Source organism: Mobula birostris, chromosome 14 (assembly GCF_030028105.1).
Source record: "Mobula birostris isolate sMobBir1 chromosome 14, sMobBir1.hap1, whole genome shotgun sequence".
Classification (NCBI taxonomy): Eukaryota; Metazoa; Chordata; class Chondrichthyes; order Myliobatiformes; family Myliobatidae; genus Mobula; species Mobula birostris.
In genome coordinates, this window is record NC_092383.1 from 83,848,958 (window position 1) to 83,869,392 (window position 20,435).

The 20,435-nt window shown below is 42.8% G+C and overlaps 1 protein-coding gene across 1 annotated transcript in view; it reads right to left on the bottom strand.

Annotated features, from left to right (window-relative positions):
• The window catches only part of LOC140209531 (epidermal growth factor receptor kinase substrate 8-like protein 3), a 48,979-nt gene that overhangs the window by 5,910 nt on the left and 22,634 nt on the right, over positions 1 to 20,435 (bottom strand). Inside the window, exons 11-17 of the mRNA XM_072277796.1 lie at positions 19,370 to 19,437; positions 16,643 to 16,717; positions 15,660 to 15,808; positions 13,681 to 13,825; positions 8,824 to 8,864; positions 6,115 to 6,199; positions 3,182 to 3,292 (exon numbers count right to left, since the gene is read on the bottom strand). Of these exons, the coding sequence (XP_072133897.1) occupies positions 3,182 to 3,292; positions 6,115 to 6,199; positions 8,824 to 8,864; positions 13,681 to 13,825; positions 15,660 to 15,808; positions 16,643 to 16,717; positions 19,370 to 19,437 (674 nt within the window). The remainder of the gene's footprint in view (positions 1 to 3,181; positions 3,293 to 6,114; positions 6,200 to 8,823; positions 8,865 to 13,680; positions 13,826 to 15,659; positions 15,809 to 16,642; positions 16,718 to 19,369; positions 19,438 to 20,435) is intronic.

Sequence of the window (20,435 nt, forward strand, 5' to 3'; positions counted from 1 at the left end):
GGATCTCGTTAATATTTGTGTTTCCTCAACCGGTAGTGGGCTATTTGAGGAGGGAGCAGCAGAACTTCCCGATGGAAGTGGAGGTGAGTGGGGTAGGAGGGGCGAAATGTCAAACTTTGGATTGGGGAAGGATCAGGAATGGGGGAGAGATACCAGGATTAGGAGAGGTGAGAATAGAGTAGAAGGAGGTGGCTTTGGGAAAGGGAGAGGCTGGGTTTCAGAGAGAGAGGGAGGAAAAGAGAGAGATGGAGAGAGGAGCATAGGGAAAGGAGAGTAGAAAGAGAGAGAGGGAGAGAGAAAAGAGAGATGGGAGAGAGAGAAGGATAGAGAGGAAGGGAGGGAGAGGGATAGAAAAGAGATAGAAAGAGGAAGGGGGATGGAGAGAGAGAGAGAGGCACACACAGAATGTAAGGGAGTGAGAAATCATGGTTGAGAATGTGAGTAACAGCAACAACGATTGGTATTAAGGAGGGGGTGCTGTGGTGGGGAGAGATTCACAGCTCACTCTACTTTAATCTGTAACTATGGTCCCTCCGAAGCCCAATTTGAAGGTGTCTTGTACTCCCATCAAGAGACCATAAAATCATAAAATATAAGAGCGAATTTAGGCCATTTGGCCCGTCAAGTCTGGTGCACCATTCATCAATGCTAATTTATATCTTTCAACTCTATTCTCTTGATAACCTTTAACCCCTTTACCAATCAAGAACCTATCAAGCTCTGCCTTAAATATACCTAATGATTGGGCCTCCATATCCCTTTGTGGCAATCAATTCCACACATTTACCACCTTCAGGCTGAAGAAATTCCTGCTCATCTCAAACTAAAGCAACATTACTATATTCTGAGGCCATACCTCGGATCCTAGATTCTCCTATTAATCGTCATTCTCTTTGGACCTTCCACCTGCTGATAGGTTTCTATGAGATCCTCCTCATCCTTCTGAACTTCATCAAGTATGGGCCCACAACATCAAATACTCCTTATATGTTAAGGTGTTCATTCCCAGAATCATTCTTGTGAACCTCCTCTGGACCCTGTCCAGGCCAGCGCACCTTTCCTTAGATACTGGATCCAAAATTGCCTCCAGTATTCCAATTGAAGACAGACCAACACTTCATAAAGTCTCAGCAATACATCCTTGCTCCTCTCAAAATGAATGAAAAAGACATGGAAATGGCAGGAATGAAGCAGGATCGGAGTGGAGTAAATGATGGCTCTTTACTTAATACTTAACCCTCCTATTCCCAACAATACATTGTGGAATACCCTCTCTCGTTACTACCATCAGGGAAGAAACATTTATGATTGAAGCAGGGGTTCCCAGTCTGGGGTCCACAGATTCCTTGCTTAATGGTATTGGTCCGTGACATAAAAAAGATTGGGAATCCCTGGATTAAAGATTAAAGGTTAGCATTAATTATCACGTGTACATTGAAAAATTGAAGCATACAGTGAAATTCATCATCTGCATCGAATCAAATCAGCGGCAACTCCACGCAAGTGTCTCCACGCTTCTGGCGCCAATACAGCAGGCCCACAACTAACCCTAACCAGTACGCCTTTGTGATGTGGAAGGAAACCGGAGCGCTCAGAGGAAATCCACACAGTCTTTACAGGCAGTAGTGGGAATCGAACCCCAACTAGTGATCACCGGTGCTGTAAAGCGATTGTGCTGACCGTTATGCTACTTTGCCAGCATAGTACGGAAGCTTGAAGACACACAATCAAGACTTCAGGAACAGCTTCTTCCCCTCTGCCATCAGGTTTCTGAATGGTCCATGAGTGCTACTACCTCAGTATTCACAAAATGCTGCAGGAACTCAGCAGGCCAGGCAGCATCAATGGAAAAAAGTACAGTCGACATTTTGGGTTGAGACCCTTCGGCAGAAACGACGGCCGTACATTTTCCCATAGATGCTGCCTGACCTGCTGAGTTCCTCCAGCATTTTGTGTGTGTTGCTTGGATTTCCAGCATCTGCAGACTTCCTCTTGTTTGTAATTGGATTACCTTACTATTCATCTTTTGTATATTTATTTCTTCTGTTATTATTATAACTTATCGTAATTTGGTATGCCAGCACTGTATTGCTGCCACAAAGTAACATATTCCCTGACTTATGTCAGAGACAATAATCCTGTTTCTGGTTAACTGTTAAGATTGGGATCTAGTTCCAGAACACAGTGACACTGGAAGTTATACATTAAAATCTGGAATAACATGTCATGAAGAGTAAAGGGGTTGTAAATAGTTAGGACCAATGTTCCCTCTAGTTTGGAATGACCAGTGTATGCAAAAATCTAGTGCTGTGTAATGTTTTGCCCAGTGACAACATATGCACACTGAATTTTATAAATAGAAGCAGTCATTTTAACAGCTAGCAAAACATTGTCATCCTCTGATCTCCTCTGGATTTCTTCATTTTCACTCTTGTACGTCTGCACTCTCACAAAATGTACATAGCAGTTCTGTAGCGAGTAGTAAAGGATTTTCCCGCTGGAGCTTTTGCACACTGCCCATATGTGATTTGCTTGCAAAATGATGTTTTAAAAAGTCAAGTTTCCAAATATCACTCCACATCTTCCCACTTGCAAATTCTCCAGCAACTTTTGCATCGCGACAATACATGCTGGTTACTGTATTGTACAGAAATATTTCTCGTAGCTGTGTGATCCTGACCTCATGAGCTTTCAGTGTAGTAGTTTTTACTGTTTCATTAAGCCATTCCACTTTAAATGAACCAGCAGTTCTTTTGCGCTTCATGCCTTTTGTTTCTTTGGAATGCGAGCTATTGAATCAATAATTTTTTCAATAAAAACAGTATATGTAAGCCTGTTCTAAAATCTGCAGACTAATCATCACAAACTCCAAGTTATAAACACCGTCCACATCAGAAACCAGAAAAGAAAATGTGATTGTGTACCATCATGAAATATACTTAACATGCCAATGAAGTAGAGGGTGAAAACCTTTTGTGCGCAGTTTAAATTCCTTTGTGCACTAATAGCAAAAGATGTGTGCATGCACACACGTGCACACCTTGGAGGGAACATTGGTTAGGATTGAGGGAGGGAGAGGGAAGACATGTCCTCTATCACGGGTAAGTATGCTCTGCAGGTTTCAGACACTTGCAAAACACTAACACATTAATTTTGTCACAGGAGTGCAGCGTTTCCCTACCAAGGATTTACTTTCGTCCTGTTCCATAAATTCTAGGATGTTGTTGGGGACGTAACCAATAGAACCATTCCTGTCCTTTACTTTCCACCACTGTTTAGAAGCCTCCAGCACCTGAAAAGACACAAACACTGTGAATGTTTGAGGTGGATAGAACTCCATTAGCAAACCAAGTTTAACAGATCGAGCTGAGTTACACCGAGATTAAGCCAGTACAAAAGAGTCTGAAGTGGCAGTCTAAAGCCTCCTCTACTGCCACCATGAGGCCACTTTCAGGTTGGAGGAGTAACATCTCATTTTCTGTCTAGGTAACATCCAACCTGATGGCATGAACATTGATTTCTCTATTCTCCAGTAATTTCCCTCCTCCCCCTTCTGTTTTATCCATTTCCCATTCTTGCTCCCCTTTTCTCCCTTCCCTTCTCCTCACCTGCCCTTCACCTCCCTCCGGTGCCCCTCCTCCTTCCCCTTCTCTCATGTTCCACTCTCCTTACCATCAGATACCTTCTTCTTCAGCCCTTTACCTTATCCACCTATCACCTCCCAGATTCTTACTTCGCCCCCCTCCCCCACCCACTCATCTTCCCCCTCCCCTGGTTTCACACCTTCCCCTCCCCCCGCCTTCTTATTCTTCCTTCTTCCCCTCTCCTTTCCAGTTCTGATGAAGTGTCTCGGCCCAAAATGTCACTTGTTTATTCCCTTCCATGGATGCTGCCTGACCTGCAGAGTTCCTCCAGCATTTTGTGAGTGTTGCTCTGGATTTCCAACATCTGCAAAATTTCTTGTGCTTAGAGTCTGATGAATGTGCTCAAGTGGTTAGAAGATTGAGGACTAGATTCCACACAGACAGAATGAAAATCTCCACAATTTCTCCATTGGTTCAGATGAAACAAGGTTTGACTGGTCTCCACCTGTGTTCTCTCGCTATTGCACTATCAGTGCTGGTGTAGGAGACTTGCTCAACCACTAGAATAGTACAGGGCGCAACACCTGGGCAGGCATGCCATTTATCCCAGCCAGTCCATACCCCCCGTCTCATCTACATGTCTTCTTTCAATCTTCCTCATGGGCATATTCAGCTTCCCCTTAAAATCAGTGAGTCCCTTCTTGAGGTTGGAGATCGGGCACATCATTGGTTTGGCGGTGATATCTTATCCTTTATCCATCTCGCTACAACTGACCTAAAAATATTCCAAGCTAGTGCATATGGTGTGATGGCCTTCCTCAACCATGGGAATGAGTTCAAGAGCCGTGAGGTAATGTTACAGCTGTGCAAGACCTTAGTTAGACCCCACTTGGAATACCGTGTTCAGTTTTGGTCACCTCACTACAGAAAGGATGTGTAAACTATAGAAAGGGTGCAGAGAAGATTTACAAGATGTTGCCTGGATTGGAGAGCGTGCCTTATGAGAATAGGTCGAGTGAACTTGGCCTATTCTCCTCAGAGCGACGGAGGATGAGAGGTGACTTGATAGAGCTGTATAAGATGATGAGAGGCATTGATCGTGTGGATAACCAGAGGCTTTTTCCCAGGGCTGAAATGGCTAATACAAAGGGGCATAGTTTAAAGGTGCTTGGAAGTAGGTACACGGGGGATGTCAGAGGTAAGTTTTTTTACACAGAGAGTGGTGGGTGTGTGGAATGCACTGCCAGTGACAGTGGTAGAGGCGGATACAACAGGATCTTTTAAAAGACTCTTAGATAAGTACATGCAGCTTAGGAAAACAGAGGGCTATGTGGTAGTGTAATTCTGGGCTAGGTTAGGTTACATGGTCGGCATAACATTGTGGACTGAAGGGCCTGTAATGTGCTGTAGATTTCTATGATTCTAACATTCGCATCTTACACCTCAGTGAACACCAGACCTCATCACACATTAGGTGTTGGCCTGGTGAATGACAAACGTTGAAGAACAAGTCTCAAAAAAAAATCACATCGACCTTCATCATCCACACAATTCATTGTCAATATTGGTTTCTTCTGTTTCTCTAATTCATTCTTGGGATGCGAACTTTGCCATCAAGGCCATCTTTCTCAAGGCATTCCCTTAACGCAGGTGTTCCCAACCTGGGGTCCGTTGACCCCCTCAGGTAATGGTAGGGGTCCATGGCATAAAAAAGTTGTGAATCCCTGCCTTAATGGGGTGGTGATTTGCTGCTATGTCTAGTAACTGACTAACCACGAAAAGACAGTTTGGCATCATAGTTCAGTTTCATCACGCCCCATCCACGTCACTTTATGTTTCTTGCACTCTCGCGTGTATCCAGTTTCTGTGTAAGTGAGTTTTGCCCCAAGAGCTGCTGGATTTCTTCATGTCTATTTTATATTACTTTCTGGCAGTTTTGAACTCTGCTGCAAGTTGAAACAGCTTCCCTTCATCAGCAGATGCTGAAATGCCGGAAAAAATTTGAAAATTTTGGGGTGGCATAGTCGTGTAGCGGTTAACGTAACATTGTACCCGTGCCAGTGACCGTTGTTCAATTCCCACCGCCATCTGTAAGGAGTTTGTACATTCTCCTTGTGACCGCGTGGGTTACCTCCGGGTGCTCCAGTTTCCACCCACATACCAAAGGCGTATGGGTTAGTAGGTTAAATGGTCACATGCGTGTAACTGGGTTCATTAGTCTGGAATGGCTTGTTACCGCACTGTATCTCTGAATAAAAATAAATGAAATACTCAGCAGATCGAGCAGTGTCTGCGGAGGAGAAAAAGATAGTTATAAATTTGGATTTGCCTTTCTTCATCTACCTCTCAAACCTTTTGGAATCCCTAAAGATCTCTGTCATATCATCTCTCCCTTTTAGGTAGAAAGGCCTCTTGGCCTTTTATGGTGACTCCTCCCAATCTTGGCCTTCATCCTTGTAAAGTTTTTTGCACTTTATTTGTTGCCTCTGTCCACAGTGTAATTTTAACACCGGAAGTGGATATAACCTACCTCTAGAATATCTCCTGCTAACACTGTGAGCTCCTTGGGATTCCTTTTCTTGAAGTCATAGATTGCTTTGGCAAACTTCTGCCGCCTGTCAGGTTTAAGGCAGAGATCATAGTCACAGTTGGGTTTACTTTCATGTCCAAAAGTTCATGCATGCACAGGTGCAATGAAAAACTTGCAGCACTATCACAGGTACGTATCACCATATAAGCAGCAGTCAGAAGAACATATATTAAACATAAATTGTACACAATTTTTACGAGAAAGAACATCGTTAGAGCAAATAAGGCTATTTTAGTGCAACATGATCAAAGTGGTCACAGTGTTGCTCAACTGTAGTGATTCTGTTTTTTTTACCATTTGGTTTAAGATACAATGGTTGAGGGGAAGTAGATAATTGTGAGCAGCACACATAAACACATACACACAAAACACTGAAGGTCAGACAGCATTTATGGAGGGGAATAAACAGTTGATGTTACAGTGCTGGTGGCGTGGCTCTTCAGGCCTGACAGTAGCATCAAGGGACAAGGGAAAATCCTTTTGGGAACAGGCAAAACCCAAGGGCAGGGTTGAGTCTGGGTCACTAGAGCTGAAAGCAGCATTTCTTCAGGCTGTGCCACTGTGCCACCCTGCGTTAGGGACTGATCTTGGCATGTGCCCATCCAATTCCAAAAGCATTCCTTCAGCTAACAGATCGTTTATCAAATAGGCAGAGAGGAGTTGAAACTCTAGTAAATACCTGCTCAGATGGTGCACTGTAGATCAAATTAACCTAATATATAAAAAGAATTTTCAACAATGGCTCTGCTCTGCATCTCACTGTTTTGGTGGAGTGCGTCTCCCTCTAAAGATCTCACAGAAGTTTTTTTTTACATCTCTACCAGACAAATCAGGGCATTGAATATAGAACAACACACACACAATGCAGGAAGAACTCGGCAAGTCAGGCAGCATCAGAATACTGATGAAGGGTTCCGATCCAAAGCATTGCCCATTTTGTTCTTCTCCATAGATGCTGCCTGTCTTGCTGAGTTCCTCCAGCATCTTGTGTGGGTGTTGCTCAAGATTTCCAGCACCTGAAGAATCTCTTGTGCTTACAGTTGAATAAAGAAGTTGGGAGATTATGTTGCGGTTGTACAAGAGCTTGGTGAGGCTGCATTTGGAGTATTGTGTTCAGTATTGTGGCCACCCTGATATACGAATGACGTGATTAATCTGGAAAGAGTGCTGAAAAAGATTTACAGGGACTTTGGAAGGAATGAATGATAGGAAGAGGTTAGACAACTGGTCCTTACTCCTTGAACTGTAGGAGAGTGAGAGGTGGTCTATCTAATAGAAGTGTGCAAAAAACCATGAGGGACATAGATAGGGTGACCAGGCATGGCAGTGTAGTGGCTAGTGCATTGCTTTACAGCGCCAGCAATTACCAATTAGAATTCACTTCCTGCCTCTGTCTGTAAGGAGTTTGTACATTCTCCCCGTGACCACATGGGTTTCCTTCAGGTGCTCCGGTTCCTCCCACGTTTCAAAAATGTACAGTTAATGGTTGGTAAGTTGTGGGCATGCTATGTTGGTGCTAGAAGCGTGGGAATATTTGCAGGCTGCCCAGCAAAATCCTCGCTGATTTGATTTGGGGCGGATGATGCATTTCACTGTAGGATTTGATGCTTTGATATACATATGATAAATAAAGCTAATCTTTATCTTCCAGGACTGGGGAGAAAAGGGAACATAGTTTTAGGTTAGAGGTGAAAGGTTTAATAAGAACCTGAGAAGCACCTTTTTTTTTTACACAGCATATATTAGATGTATCGAACCAGCTGCCAGGGGGAAGTGGCTGAGACAGGTACATTTGATTTAGTTAAGAAGTATGTGAACAAGTATTGTATATAGGTGCCAAGATACAGATATGGGCTAGGTGCTGGGAAATGGGATTTGTGTGAATACACATTTTGGTCTGCACGGATATTGATGAGCTGAAGAGCCTTTTTCCATTCCGTTCAACTCTGATTGAAATAGGAAAATCTGGAAATATTCAGAAAGTTAGGCAGATTCTGGTGAGGGAGGATCATAGTCAAAATATACAGGCGATGCAAGTCAAAAGAACTGCAAATGCTAAAATCTGATGAACAGTTTAATTATTTTAATGAAAATTTAATGAACTTAACATTAAAAAATCTGGGGCCCTTCATAGATTATAATTCTAAGATCTGAAACATTATTTCTCTTTCCATAGATATTGCCTGCCCTGCTGAGCATTTCTAGAAATTTCTGTCTTTATGTAATATAATTTCAGGTAATGACCCTTCATTAGAAACTTCCATTTTCCAAACTTTAATGTTATTTTATATTTTAGATTTTTAGCATCTGGAGTTCTTTTGCTCTCCAGCTGTGATTGACAAGCATTCGTCATCGTTTCTTCAGGGAAAATTGTTTCCACATTACCGGAACATATTTTAAAAATCTATCAGAATTCTTCTAAATTTTGAATGCTGTCAATCAAAGTCCCCTTAAGCCTTTCTGTCTTGAGGAGAATAATTCCATTATTCCCACTCTCTCCACTTTATGAAGTCCTCTCCTCATTGACAGCATGTTGACAAATTTCTTCACCATTTGCTCTGAAGCTTTCTCATCCAGTAACCTTGTGGTGAGAAGACGGGTGACCAAGATGGATTGAACTGCCCTCCTTGTTTGTGACTCCACACTCACCTCTCAAACATGTCGTTATTTTGCCAAGTGCCATTCCCCATCTGAAAACGCAAGGCAAAATTCCGTGAAATATTTGCAAGGGTTTGTTAAAATACTATAATAATGTAATCTTTTTGAGAACAAAAACTAATGCTTAAACACTTAGAATAAACACATTGTAGAATAACATATTCACTTTGAACTCTACCTCTTAAATTTGCTTTTGTGGAATTCAGAGAAAACACATTTTGAAAGGGGTCTACAGTTTACAAAAACTACTATATATATATATATCCTGTGTCTAGTTCATTTGTCCAAAGACAAATCTAGCCCTGAGTTTAACTTTGAGCTACAGTGGATTATTGTCAAACTTACAGTACATGCATCTACCTTTGTTTAGTTTATGTGTTGGTCTTTTCTTCTTTATGCTGGTAAATCTCTAAATTAAGATGCTGAATATCAGAATCAGGTTTAATACCACCAGCATATGTTGTGAAATTTGTTGAACTTGCTGAAGCAGTACAATGCAATACTACGGCCAATCCATCATCCCTCTCAACCCCATTTTTCTGCCTTCTCCCTGTAACTTTTGATGCCCTGATTGATCAAGAACCTATCAAACTCCAATTTAAGTATACCCAATGACTTGGCCTGCACAGCCATCTGTGGCAATGAATTCCACAGATTCACCATCCTCTAGCTTTATGAAATATTTCCTTATCTTTGTTCTAAATGAACGTCTCTCAATTCTGAGGCTGTGCCCTCTGGTTGTAGACTCCCCCACTCAAGGAGACATCCACTCTATCCAGACGTTTCAATATTCAATAGGTTTTGATGAGACCCCCCCCCCCCATTCTTCTAAACTCGAGTGAGTACGGGCCCAGAGCCACCAAACATTACTCATATTTTAACCTTTCATTCCTGGGAACCTCCTCTGGACCCTCTCCAATGCCAATGTATCAAGAACTAGTGGATTTAGGTGTCGGGTGAGAGGGGGAGAGGCAAATGTTTTCACCAAGAGGGTTGTCCATATGTGGAATGGACTGGTAGAGAAAATGGTTGAAGTAAGTACATTAATACAATTTTAAGGACACTTGTACATGGATGGGACAAGATGGAGAGAAATAGGGAAAATGTGGTCAAATGGGAATAGCTTAGAAAGGAACTTTGGTTGCCATGGATCAGTTAGGCTCAGTTCTGTGCGGTATGACTCTGTGATGGAGAACAAGGCAGAAGGTCCCTTCCCTTGTCTGGATGGCGCTGGATGTGGAGGCATACCTCCAAAGTATTGGTTCAGACATGGAATTTTGTTAGGAGGGCTTTCATCATGGGCTGTGAAACCTTGGAACTTCCTGCCTCAGAGAGCCATGGATGCTGTTGAGATTGACTGATAAAATCCAAGGAGATAGAACATAGAACACAGCACTAGAATTGACCCTTAAGTCCACGGTGTATGTGGTGACAATGCCGATTTTAACTAGTTCCATCTGCCTGCACATAGTCTCTATCCCTCCATTCTTGGCCTGTTTGTGTTCCTGTACAAATACCTCTTTAGTGTCACTATCGTATCTGCTGCCACCACTTCCTCAAAGTTCTAAGGTTCAAGTTAGAAAGGTAATGTATGATCAAAGTACATATAGATTACCATAAACTGCTGTGAAATTCATTTTCTTGCAGGCATTTACAGGAAAATAAAGAAATACAATAGAATTTAATAGGATAGAAAATCTCTACATATACAAAGACTGACAACTAATGCACAAAAGGAAACAGACTGTGCAACTAAATAAAATTAAAAACATGAGTTAAAAGGGTTGTTGAAATTGAGTCTGTAGGTTGTGGAATCAGTTCAGAGTGGAGGTGAGTGAAGTTATCCATGCTGGTACAGGAGCTTGATGGTTGTAGGGCAGTAAACGTTCCTGAACCTGGTGGTGTGGGACCTAAGGCTCCTGTATCTCCTAGCAATGGCAGGAGCTAGAAGAGAGCATGGTTTGGATGATAGGGGTCTTTGATGATGGATGCTGCTTTCTCGTGGTAACACTCCATAGAAGTACACTCAATGGTTGGGGGGGGGGCTTTGCCTGTGATGGACTAGGCTGTATCCACCATTTTTGGTAATCCCTCAGGGAGCAAAATATTATTAGAAGGTCAGGATACCAGTTCTGCCAGGATCTTGTAGAAATACAGAGCAGATTGAAGTGGTAGGTACTTCTCTTACTGATATTGATTTCATCAAGAGAGAAAATAAATCGGCATGGTCAAATGGTGGAGCAGACTCGATAGGCCAAATGGCCTAATTCTGCTCCTTTGTCTTACAATCTTAAATAAAGCAGGGTATTAATGGAAGTTAATGCATTGGCTTGAACAATTCAACAAACTGCCACAAGAGGGCAGCGTACCAATAAGATTGAGCAATATTTCCTAAGTGGTTAAATTTTAATCTTTTAAATGATGTAATTGTAATTACCCAGCACATAGCTCATCCCTATTTCTCTTATCTCTTGCTGAGTCTGCTTTCTCTGTGTTCAGTAGCTTACAACACCAGTAGACTTGCATATTCAAGAGAGAGAGAGAAATTGCCTTTAAACTCACGGGATGGTTCTGTAGCAGGCAATTTCTTTTTTACGAGGTCGAGTAGCTAGCTCGACATTCAACCCAGCTCGGATGGAAAGCATGCACGGGAGCTGGCTGGATTCAAACTCTGGACCTTCCGCCCCAAAGTCCAGCGCTGATGCCACTCCGCCACCAGTCAGCAGACTTGCATATTCAGTCATGTAAAATATCAGTGGGACAATTCAGTTGTTCAGTTTAGAGGAATGAGGGGTATCTCATTGAAACCTATCGAATATTGAAAGTCCTGGATGAAGTGGACACAGAGAGGATGTTTCCTATAGTGTGAGAGTCAGGGCCAGAGGGCACAACCTCAGGTAGATGGAAGCTCCTTGAGAATGGAGATGAGGAGGAATTTGTTCAGATGGAGAGTGGTGAATTGGTGGAATTGATTGCCACAGGCAGCTGTGGAGGCCAAGTCATTAGATATCTTTAATGCAGAAGTTGATTAATTCTTGATTAGTCAGGGCATGAAGGGATACGGGGAGAAGGCAGGAGGCTGGGGCTGAGAGGAAAATTGGATCAGCCATGATGAAATGGCGGAGCAGACTCGATGGGCCAAATGGTCTAATTCTGATCCTATATCTTATGGTCTTATTAGATCCTGCTCAGGGTGGCTATCATTAACTGACCCTGAAGATGAAAGCCAATATCTATTACCCCACAAAGGCCCAGTGACTGGCAAGGACTGGGAGACTGGAGAACAGAACAATAACCCAGAGCAACATTAGATTCTTACAGGGGTCCCCATCCTTTTTTTATGCCATGGAGCCCTACTATTAACTGGACAGTCCATGGATCCCAGGTTGGGACCTCCCTGTACTAGGGTCATTTTGAACATAGAACAGTATAGCACAGGAATAGAACCTTTGGCCCACAATATTAACTTAGTGCCAGACCAGCTAAAAAGTAAATTTTTTAAAAACCCAAAATGTATCCCTCCTACCTACACAATGTCCATTTCCCTCCATCTTCCTCATATTCATGCATCTCTTAAAAGCATCTAATGCATTTGCCTCTACCACCATACCAGGCTGTGCATTCCAGGCATCCACCACTCTCTGAGTAAAAAACTTAGCCTTCACATCCCCTTTGAACCTACCCTGTTTCGCCTTCAGAGTCAGAATCAGAATCAGGTTTATTATCACTGGCACGTGACGTGAAAATTATTGCAAATTCAATGCATGCGCTCTGGTATTAGTCATTTCTATCCTGGGGAAAAGATATTCCTTCTCTGCTCTATCTATGCCTCTCCTAATCCTATAAACCTCTATTATAGTCATAGAGTCATAGGTTCATTGAGTCATACAACACAGAACCAGGCCCGTTGGCCTATTCCGTCACCGCTGACCAAGTTGCCTAACTGAGCTCGTCCAACTTGCCTGCATTTTTCCCATATCTTTGTAAATCTTTTTTCTCTACGTACCTGCCCTATGGTCTTTTAAATGTTATAACTGTACCTGCCTCTTCTGACAGCTTGTTCAATATATCCACCTGTCTCTGTGTGAAAAGAAAATGGCCCTCGGGCCCCCTTTGATATGTTCCCTTCTCAGCCTAAGTACAGTATATGCCATCCAGTTATGGACTCCCTGCCCTTGGGAAAAGACTGCTACCACCCAAGCTTCTCATGACAGGACTGCAGGACCTGAGTTATAAGATTGAATAGGTTAGGACTTCATTTTCGTGTTTGATTATTTATATTTGTATTTGTCACAGTTTGCCTTCTTTTGCACATTTGCTGCTCATGGCTTTTCCTTTAAATATATTGTATTTCTTTGTTCTGTTGGAAACGCCTGCAAGAAAATGAATCTCAAGGTAGTATATGCCGACACATACCTACTTCGCTTATACGTATATTTTTGAAATTTGAACATCTTCATAAATCTTTTCTGCACACTTTCCACTTTAACCATTGCTTTCCTACAACCAGGTGACCAAAACTGTACATAGTACCCAAGTGTGCCCTCTACAATGGCAACATAATGTCCCGACTCCTATACTCAATGCCCTGATGGATGAAATCTAGTGTCTGGTGAGATAAAGTCTTTTTCACCACCATGATTACTTTTGCCACCACTTTCAATGAACTATATACTTCTGCTCCTAGGTCCTTCTGTTCCTTAACACGCCTGAGAGCCCTACCATTCACAAGATAAATCCTGTACCCGATTCACTTTCAGAGTCCGCAGGATGTTCACTCTTTACTCTGATAGTGAGCAACTGAACAGAAACACCAGTCTGCTGGTGGACATATTGAAGAACAGGTACCTGCTTTATTGGATGTTCCATTTCACTACTCGGGTAGTGATTGGCAGGTGGATGCTGTCGCTGCAAAGGTTGCAGAGGTAGAGTCGAACCATCTGAAAACACAATATTGTACCGTTCCAAAGATTCACCATTTGGCCAGTCTGATCTGCATTCAAAACACAGTAACAGCTTAGGAATATATTGGGAACACTGAGCATTGGTGAAGAGAGAAGCATAGTTCACAGAATGAGTTAAAGATCTTTCATCAGTATGCAATTGAACAATTTCTTTATAGGTCTCCCTTTAAACTGTATGACCATGAGCCATTGTAAGTTGTTGATGTCAAGTTCATGTTTATTGCCATTCAACTATATGTATGTATACTGCCAAATGAAGCAACATTCCTCTGGACCAATGTGCACAGCACAGTACATATAACTTACACACACTGCATGAAATAATGTTATCACAAATAAATTAACAAAAAATAAGATGTATTCAAGAAGATTGACATTTAGCATAAGGTGCATTTTTACAACACAAGTTATAAAGTAAACCATATAATGCTAGTGGTGCTTCATAAAAGATGAGACCTTGGTGGTGGCAGTGAGTTCAGTAGTCTCACAGCCTGGGGGAAGATGCTCTTTCCTATCTTAACGGTCCTTGTTCGAGTGCTATGGTACCTCCTGATAGTAGGGGGTCAAAGGGATTGTGGGACAGATTGGAGGGATCATTGACAGTCCTAAGCATCCTGTGTATTTCGGATGGGTGGCAGAGAGACCCCGATGATCTTCTCAGCAGTCCTCACAATCATTTGTAGAGTACAACACTGAACCTAAGGCATGTTGGAATGAGTTAGTCGAAGTTTCCAATCAAGTCACTTGAGAATGCACAGGCCAGTGACAAAACCTTCCTTGGATAAAACACAACCCAGGAATCCCACATGGAAGGTAACTAGTTGCATTGCCATGTATAAAGCATGATACTTTGCAAATTTTTAACTTACTCCAAGATCAATCTAACCCTTTCCTCCAACAAACCCCTCCATTTTTCTTTCATCTACATTATATCTTGTATCGGCATCTACCATTACCCTTGGCAATGCTCTCCACGTGCTTACCATCAGTATTCCCTCTCAGGTGCATGAGTGCGCAGCCGCGCAGTAACTGAAATGCTCCCACGCACATAGCCTTTGTTGCCACGCAGCTGGAGTTTACTTTTATATGATGCTAATATCATATTGAAATTATGCTAATACAATTTTGAAATTTATATTAATATACTTGTGAAACATCCTGTAATTATGTGTTTATGAATATAATCCCTAAATTTTCTAAATAATAAACATACTACAACTTTTACTTTGAAACATTTTAGAGCTTCAACATATTTACATTGTCAGTATTTCAAGTGACGGTATTGCTACAAATTGTAACAGAATGGAAGGTGGTAGCCATAGGATTACCCACGCCAAACAGGTCAAAGGGCTGAGGCAAGAAGAGTGGTCCACAAATCCTCCCAGTTTGAGGGATCAATTCAGGGCTAACAACACTAACTGGTAAAACAAAATTGTTATGAAAACAGCAATGAAGAATCTGAGCGCGACGGTGTTCCCGAGCCTCCGCCCAGGACTTGCATGACTGACAGCAGTAAAAAGAGAGGAAGCTACTGACATAAGGAAGCCATGAACACTGCCAAAGGTGGATGACCTTCATTGCTGCTCTAAATGCCAGTGGCGTAACACATACATTCTGTGTAAAGTGGCAACCTCTGATACACAATTGTGAAACTATGATTTCCAGAATCATCAGCCAGATGCTGTTATTGTCTGCAACAGTCATGATGCTGAGGTGGTCAAAATGAAAACAGGATATATTGGGTTGTAGAAACCTTCCAAAAATATCTCCCGCTTTCTAAAATTCTCTTCCTCTAGCAATGATTTTTTATTTTGGTTAATAATTATAGGCCTTAAACAAGCATATGTAGTTTGTCTGACAGACCTTGTAGTGCACCATGCATCTCCCAGTCTCTTCCAGGTCCTTTTTTCCTCCGCAGTTGTGTGTAAAGTCAATATTTCTATGGCGCTTGGTATCAGCAATGGAACTATCACGTCCTTTGCTAGATGTTTCTCTGGGAGGTATTCCAGGATCTGAGAGGAGAGTGAAAAAAATAAACAGACGGATCTTTGATACACAAAATCTTCACTCAAGGAGGAACCATTGTCCTGGCTCAGTACTTTTCAGAAAACAGGTTGTGATTGATGATATGCCTTGGTGTAGCTGACTGTGTGTGGTTGAGGGAAATGAGTGTGTGGGGGAAGCAGGTTACATACTTAAAGCAAGATGCAAGATGGGGAGGACAGTAAGCTAGGGCTTTTCTCTTTAGAGCAAAGGGGGATGAGAGGCAGCTTAATAGATGTATTCAAGGTGATAAGAGCCATAGATCAAGCAGACAGCCCCAGACTTTTTCCCAGGGTGGAAATTGGTAATACAAAGGGGCATCGTTTTAAGATGGTTAGAGGAAAGGATAGTGGTGGGGGGGGATGAGTTTTCAGAAGTAAGTTTATTTTATACAGAGAGTGGTAGGTGTGCCAGTGGTGGTGGGAGAGTCTGATACACCAGAAGCATTTAACAAACTCTTAGATAGGCCCATGGATTGCAGAAAAATGGAGGACTATGTGGGAGGGAAGGGTTACATTAGTTCTTAGAGTAGGTTAAAAGGTTGGCACAATATCATGGGGCAAAGGGCCTGTCAACAAACCATATGCCTTCTTAACCTCCCTATCAACTTTGAGGATCTGGACTTGGGTCATAAGATCCCGCTGTTCCTCCATACTGCTTAGAATCCTCCCATTAACTTAGTACTTTGACATCAAGTTCGAACTTCCAATGTGTAGCTTTGTGCATTTGTGACGATGGAAGAGATAAGCTGATTCCAGGAGAGTTGCGGTTTGCTTAAAGTGCGATAGTCAGCCTCTACTTACAAACTGAAGGTTCTGCAAAATACAGTGAATTAAATCTGCGAATCTTGGTTTGTCAGGATGCAACTCCAGCTTGCCCTGAGGGGAGAAAAGAATTTATCATTGCCTTTCAGACAGTCAATGATTCACAGTGCAGTTCATCCGTGAGTGCCACCTATCAGGTACATTATTTTTTATTTTGAGATACAGCATACTAACAGGCCCTATTGGCCCAACAAGCCTGTGCTGCATAATTACACCCATGTGACCAATTAACCTTCCGACCTGTACATCTTTAGAGTTACTTACTGCCCGTTACACCGCTGGCATTTAGGGCAACAACGAAAGTCCTCCACCTCTGACTGTCCATACAGTCACACACAGATTTAGAAAGATTCTTCACGCTGCTTCCATGACTTTTTTTTTAACCATTCAGGTTTGTTAGCCCTGAACCAGCAATGAAGATCCTCCATCGCTGGCAGTGTTCAAGGCTTCCTTCATCGTGTCAGTAGCTTCATCGCTGTTTTCGCTACTGTCAGTCATGCAAGCCTCAAGAATGCCGTCACACTCAGAGGTAGGAGGGTCCTTCATTGCTGTTTCCGTAACAACTTTTGCTTTACCAGTCAGAGTTGTTAGCCTCAGTCAGAACCCCCGAACCTGCAGGCCCACTCTTAGGCTGGCCTCTACCCTTTGACCTGTTTGGCAGGGGTGACCCTACCAAGAGCCAAAGCACAAAGCACTGACTCCAGCCAATACAGCTCTCCAGGTCACTGAGGCACACAAGCCTCCAAGCCCTCCAACAAGGTAGGGTCCTCTTGGAGGATGTCTTCAGAATGCACCCTTTCAATGATTGTAGCCTCAATTACCCACGTAATATCTTATTACATATATGTAGGAACACGTTATATTCAGGACTCTCAGCTTTGCTCTTCATTTACCTTCTCAATGTTTATCCAATCAAATGTCTTCATCATCTTTTAAAGCTCCAGACCATTCTTTTATCTAAGCTACTAGCCCAATGCTGATCCATCTCAAAGCCTACCAGTCTGAAGATTCCAATAAATTTCTGTTTATTTTACAAACTCTACTCTCCAGCTGCTATAAAAAAAAGGCATCCGTTAGTCTTGCGAGACCATGGATCTGCGCCTGGAAAGTCTTCACTCTCCAGGGCGCAGGCCTGGGCAAGGTTGTGTGGAAGACCAGCAGTTGCCCATGCTGCAAGTCTCCCCTCTCCATGACACCGATGTTGTCCAAGGGAAGGGCATTAGGACCCATACAGCTTGGCATCAGTGTCGTCGCAGAGCAATGTCTGACTAAGTGCCTTGCTCGAGGACACAACACGTTCCCTCGGCTGGGGCTCGAACTCACAACCTTCAGGTAGCTAGTCCAATGCCTTAACCACTTGGCCACGTGCCCACACGCCAGCTTCTATATTTGTACACTTTCCTCCAAAGTTAGAACATGCATGGCTCACAGACTCCCTTTCCTGCTTTCATTCTCGGCAATAGTAAGATCTACTTTTATGTATGTAGCAAGGGGAAGTTCTGCAACCATCAGGTTCTTGAACCAGCCTGCACGACCCTAATCCTACCTCAGCAATGGAACACTATGGACCCCCTCCTGCTCTACCATGGACCCGTCTCTGATTGTAGCTTTCTTGTTAGAGGCCGGCATGCCAGCGTAGCGGTTATTGCATTGATTTACAGCGCTAACAATCAGAATTCAATTCCCATCACTGTCTGTGAGGAGTTTGTACATTCTCCTCATGACCACGTGGATTTCCTCCAGGTGCTTTGGTTTCCTCCCAAATTCCAAAGGCATGTGGTTAGGGTTAGGGCTAATAAGTTGTGGGCATGCTATGTTGGCGCTGGAAATGTGGCGACACTAGCAGGCTGCCCTGAGCACGCCCCTCAGACTGTGTTGGATGCTGATGCAAAACAATGCATTTCACTGTATGTTCCGCTATTTTGATGTACATGTGACATATAAAGATATTCTTTCTTTCTTTCCTGCACAGTCTTTTCAATCTCTTCACAATCTTGTAAAATCTACGTATGTATAATTTATGTTCTGTGTATTATCAGAACCAAGGTACCTGTGTGTGGTAAACCACATATATATGTTGTAACTGGGTTACCTGTCTGGACACGCCCCTCTGCTGACTGCCCTGTGGCTCCTCCCACAGACCCCTGAATAAAGGTGATTGTGCCACTGCTCCTCCCTCAGTCCGGGGCAGATACTCAGCATGGACGTTGGTCCATTTACTGTTAATAAAAGCCTTTCAGCATTTACTCTACTTCCAGTCTTTTGGAGTAATTGATGGTGCATCACTGTGATACTGCAGTAGGCAAGGTTTTCATTGTACATGTACCCCAGGACTGTGAACATGACAATAAACTCAGCCCAACTTGATCTTAATCCAGAGGGTATAACTTCACTCGCCCCATTACTGAAATGTTCCCACTACCTATAGACTCTCTTTCAAGGACTCTTCATCTCATCTTCTCGATATTTATTACTTATTTATTTATCATTATTTTCTTTTGTGTTTGAACAGTTTGTTGTTTTTTGCACGTCAGCTATTTGTCCATCTTGCTGGGTGTGGTCTGTCATTAGGTCTATCCTGTTCCTGGGATTTACTGAAAACGCCAGGGAAAAAAAACTAATCTCAGGGTTGTATATGGTGACATATATGTACTTGGAAAATAAATTTATTTTGAACTTTGAATTCTTTCTCCACATTGCACTTACTATCAAATTAAAGGCATATTTTATCTTCTGCAGGCAATCCTTGTAGTCTGCCTCTGGTGGCAATATTTCTGCAGAGAAAGGTACAGAGGAAAGTTGGTTAGTAAGCTCACAGGGTTGGCAGGATACCAGGGCCATAGCTAGATACAGCAGAGAAACAGGCCCTTCAGCCCACAAAATCCATGCTGGCCATCAATCATTCAATTACAGTAATCGTACTTTAATCCAATTTTTTTATTAGAGTTATACATTTATAGAGAATCACAGCACAGAAACAAGCTCTTCGGTCCAACAAGTCCATGCCAAACTATTATTCTGTCCAGTCTTATTGACCCGCACGCGGACCATACTCCTCCCATTCATGTACCTATCCAAACTTATTTTACATCTGAAACTCTTAAACTATCACCCGGCCAATGAAGACAAGTACTGCATATGCCTCCTTCACCACCATGCAAACCATTACTGTGGTCACTGTCAGTATATACAGTTGAGGTATGAGGTCAGAGGGTGGATGGATAAATTAGTGGAGTCGTAGAGAGGTCAGCACAGAAGAAGGCCCTTCAGCCCACCTAGTTCATGCCAAACTTTTATTTTGCCTCATCTCATCGACCTGCATCTGGACCACAGCCTTCCGTCATCATCATTACGTGCCATGTCGTATGACATGGGTGATCGTGGTTTTCTGACCATGATTGTTCTTGGCAAATTTTCCTACAGAAGTGGCCTGCCATTGCCTCTTCTGGGCAGTGTCTTTTAAAGACGGGTGACCCCAGCCATTATTAATACCCTTTGGAGATTGCCTGGCATTTGTGGTCACATAACCAGGACTTGTGATGTATACCGGCTGCTCATATAACCATCCACCACCTGGTCCTATGGCTTTATGTGACCCTGATCAGGGGTTAAGCAGGTACTACACCTTGCCCAAGGGTGACCTGCAGGCTAGCGGAGGGAAGGAGCCCCTTTTACCTCCTTTGGTAGAGACGTATCTCCATCCCGCTATATTCCACAAATCCAAGTACTCATCCAAACCTCCCATACTCCCACTGCCTCCCCCCAGGTTCTG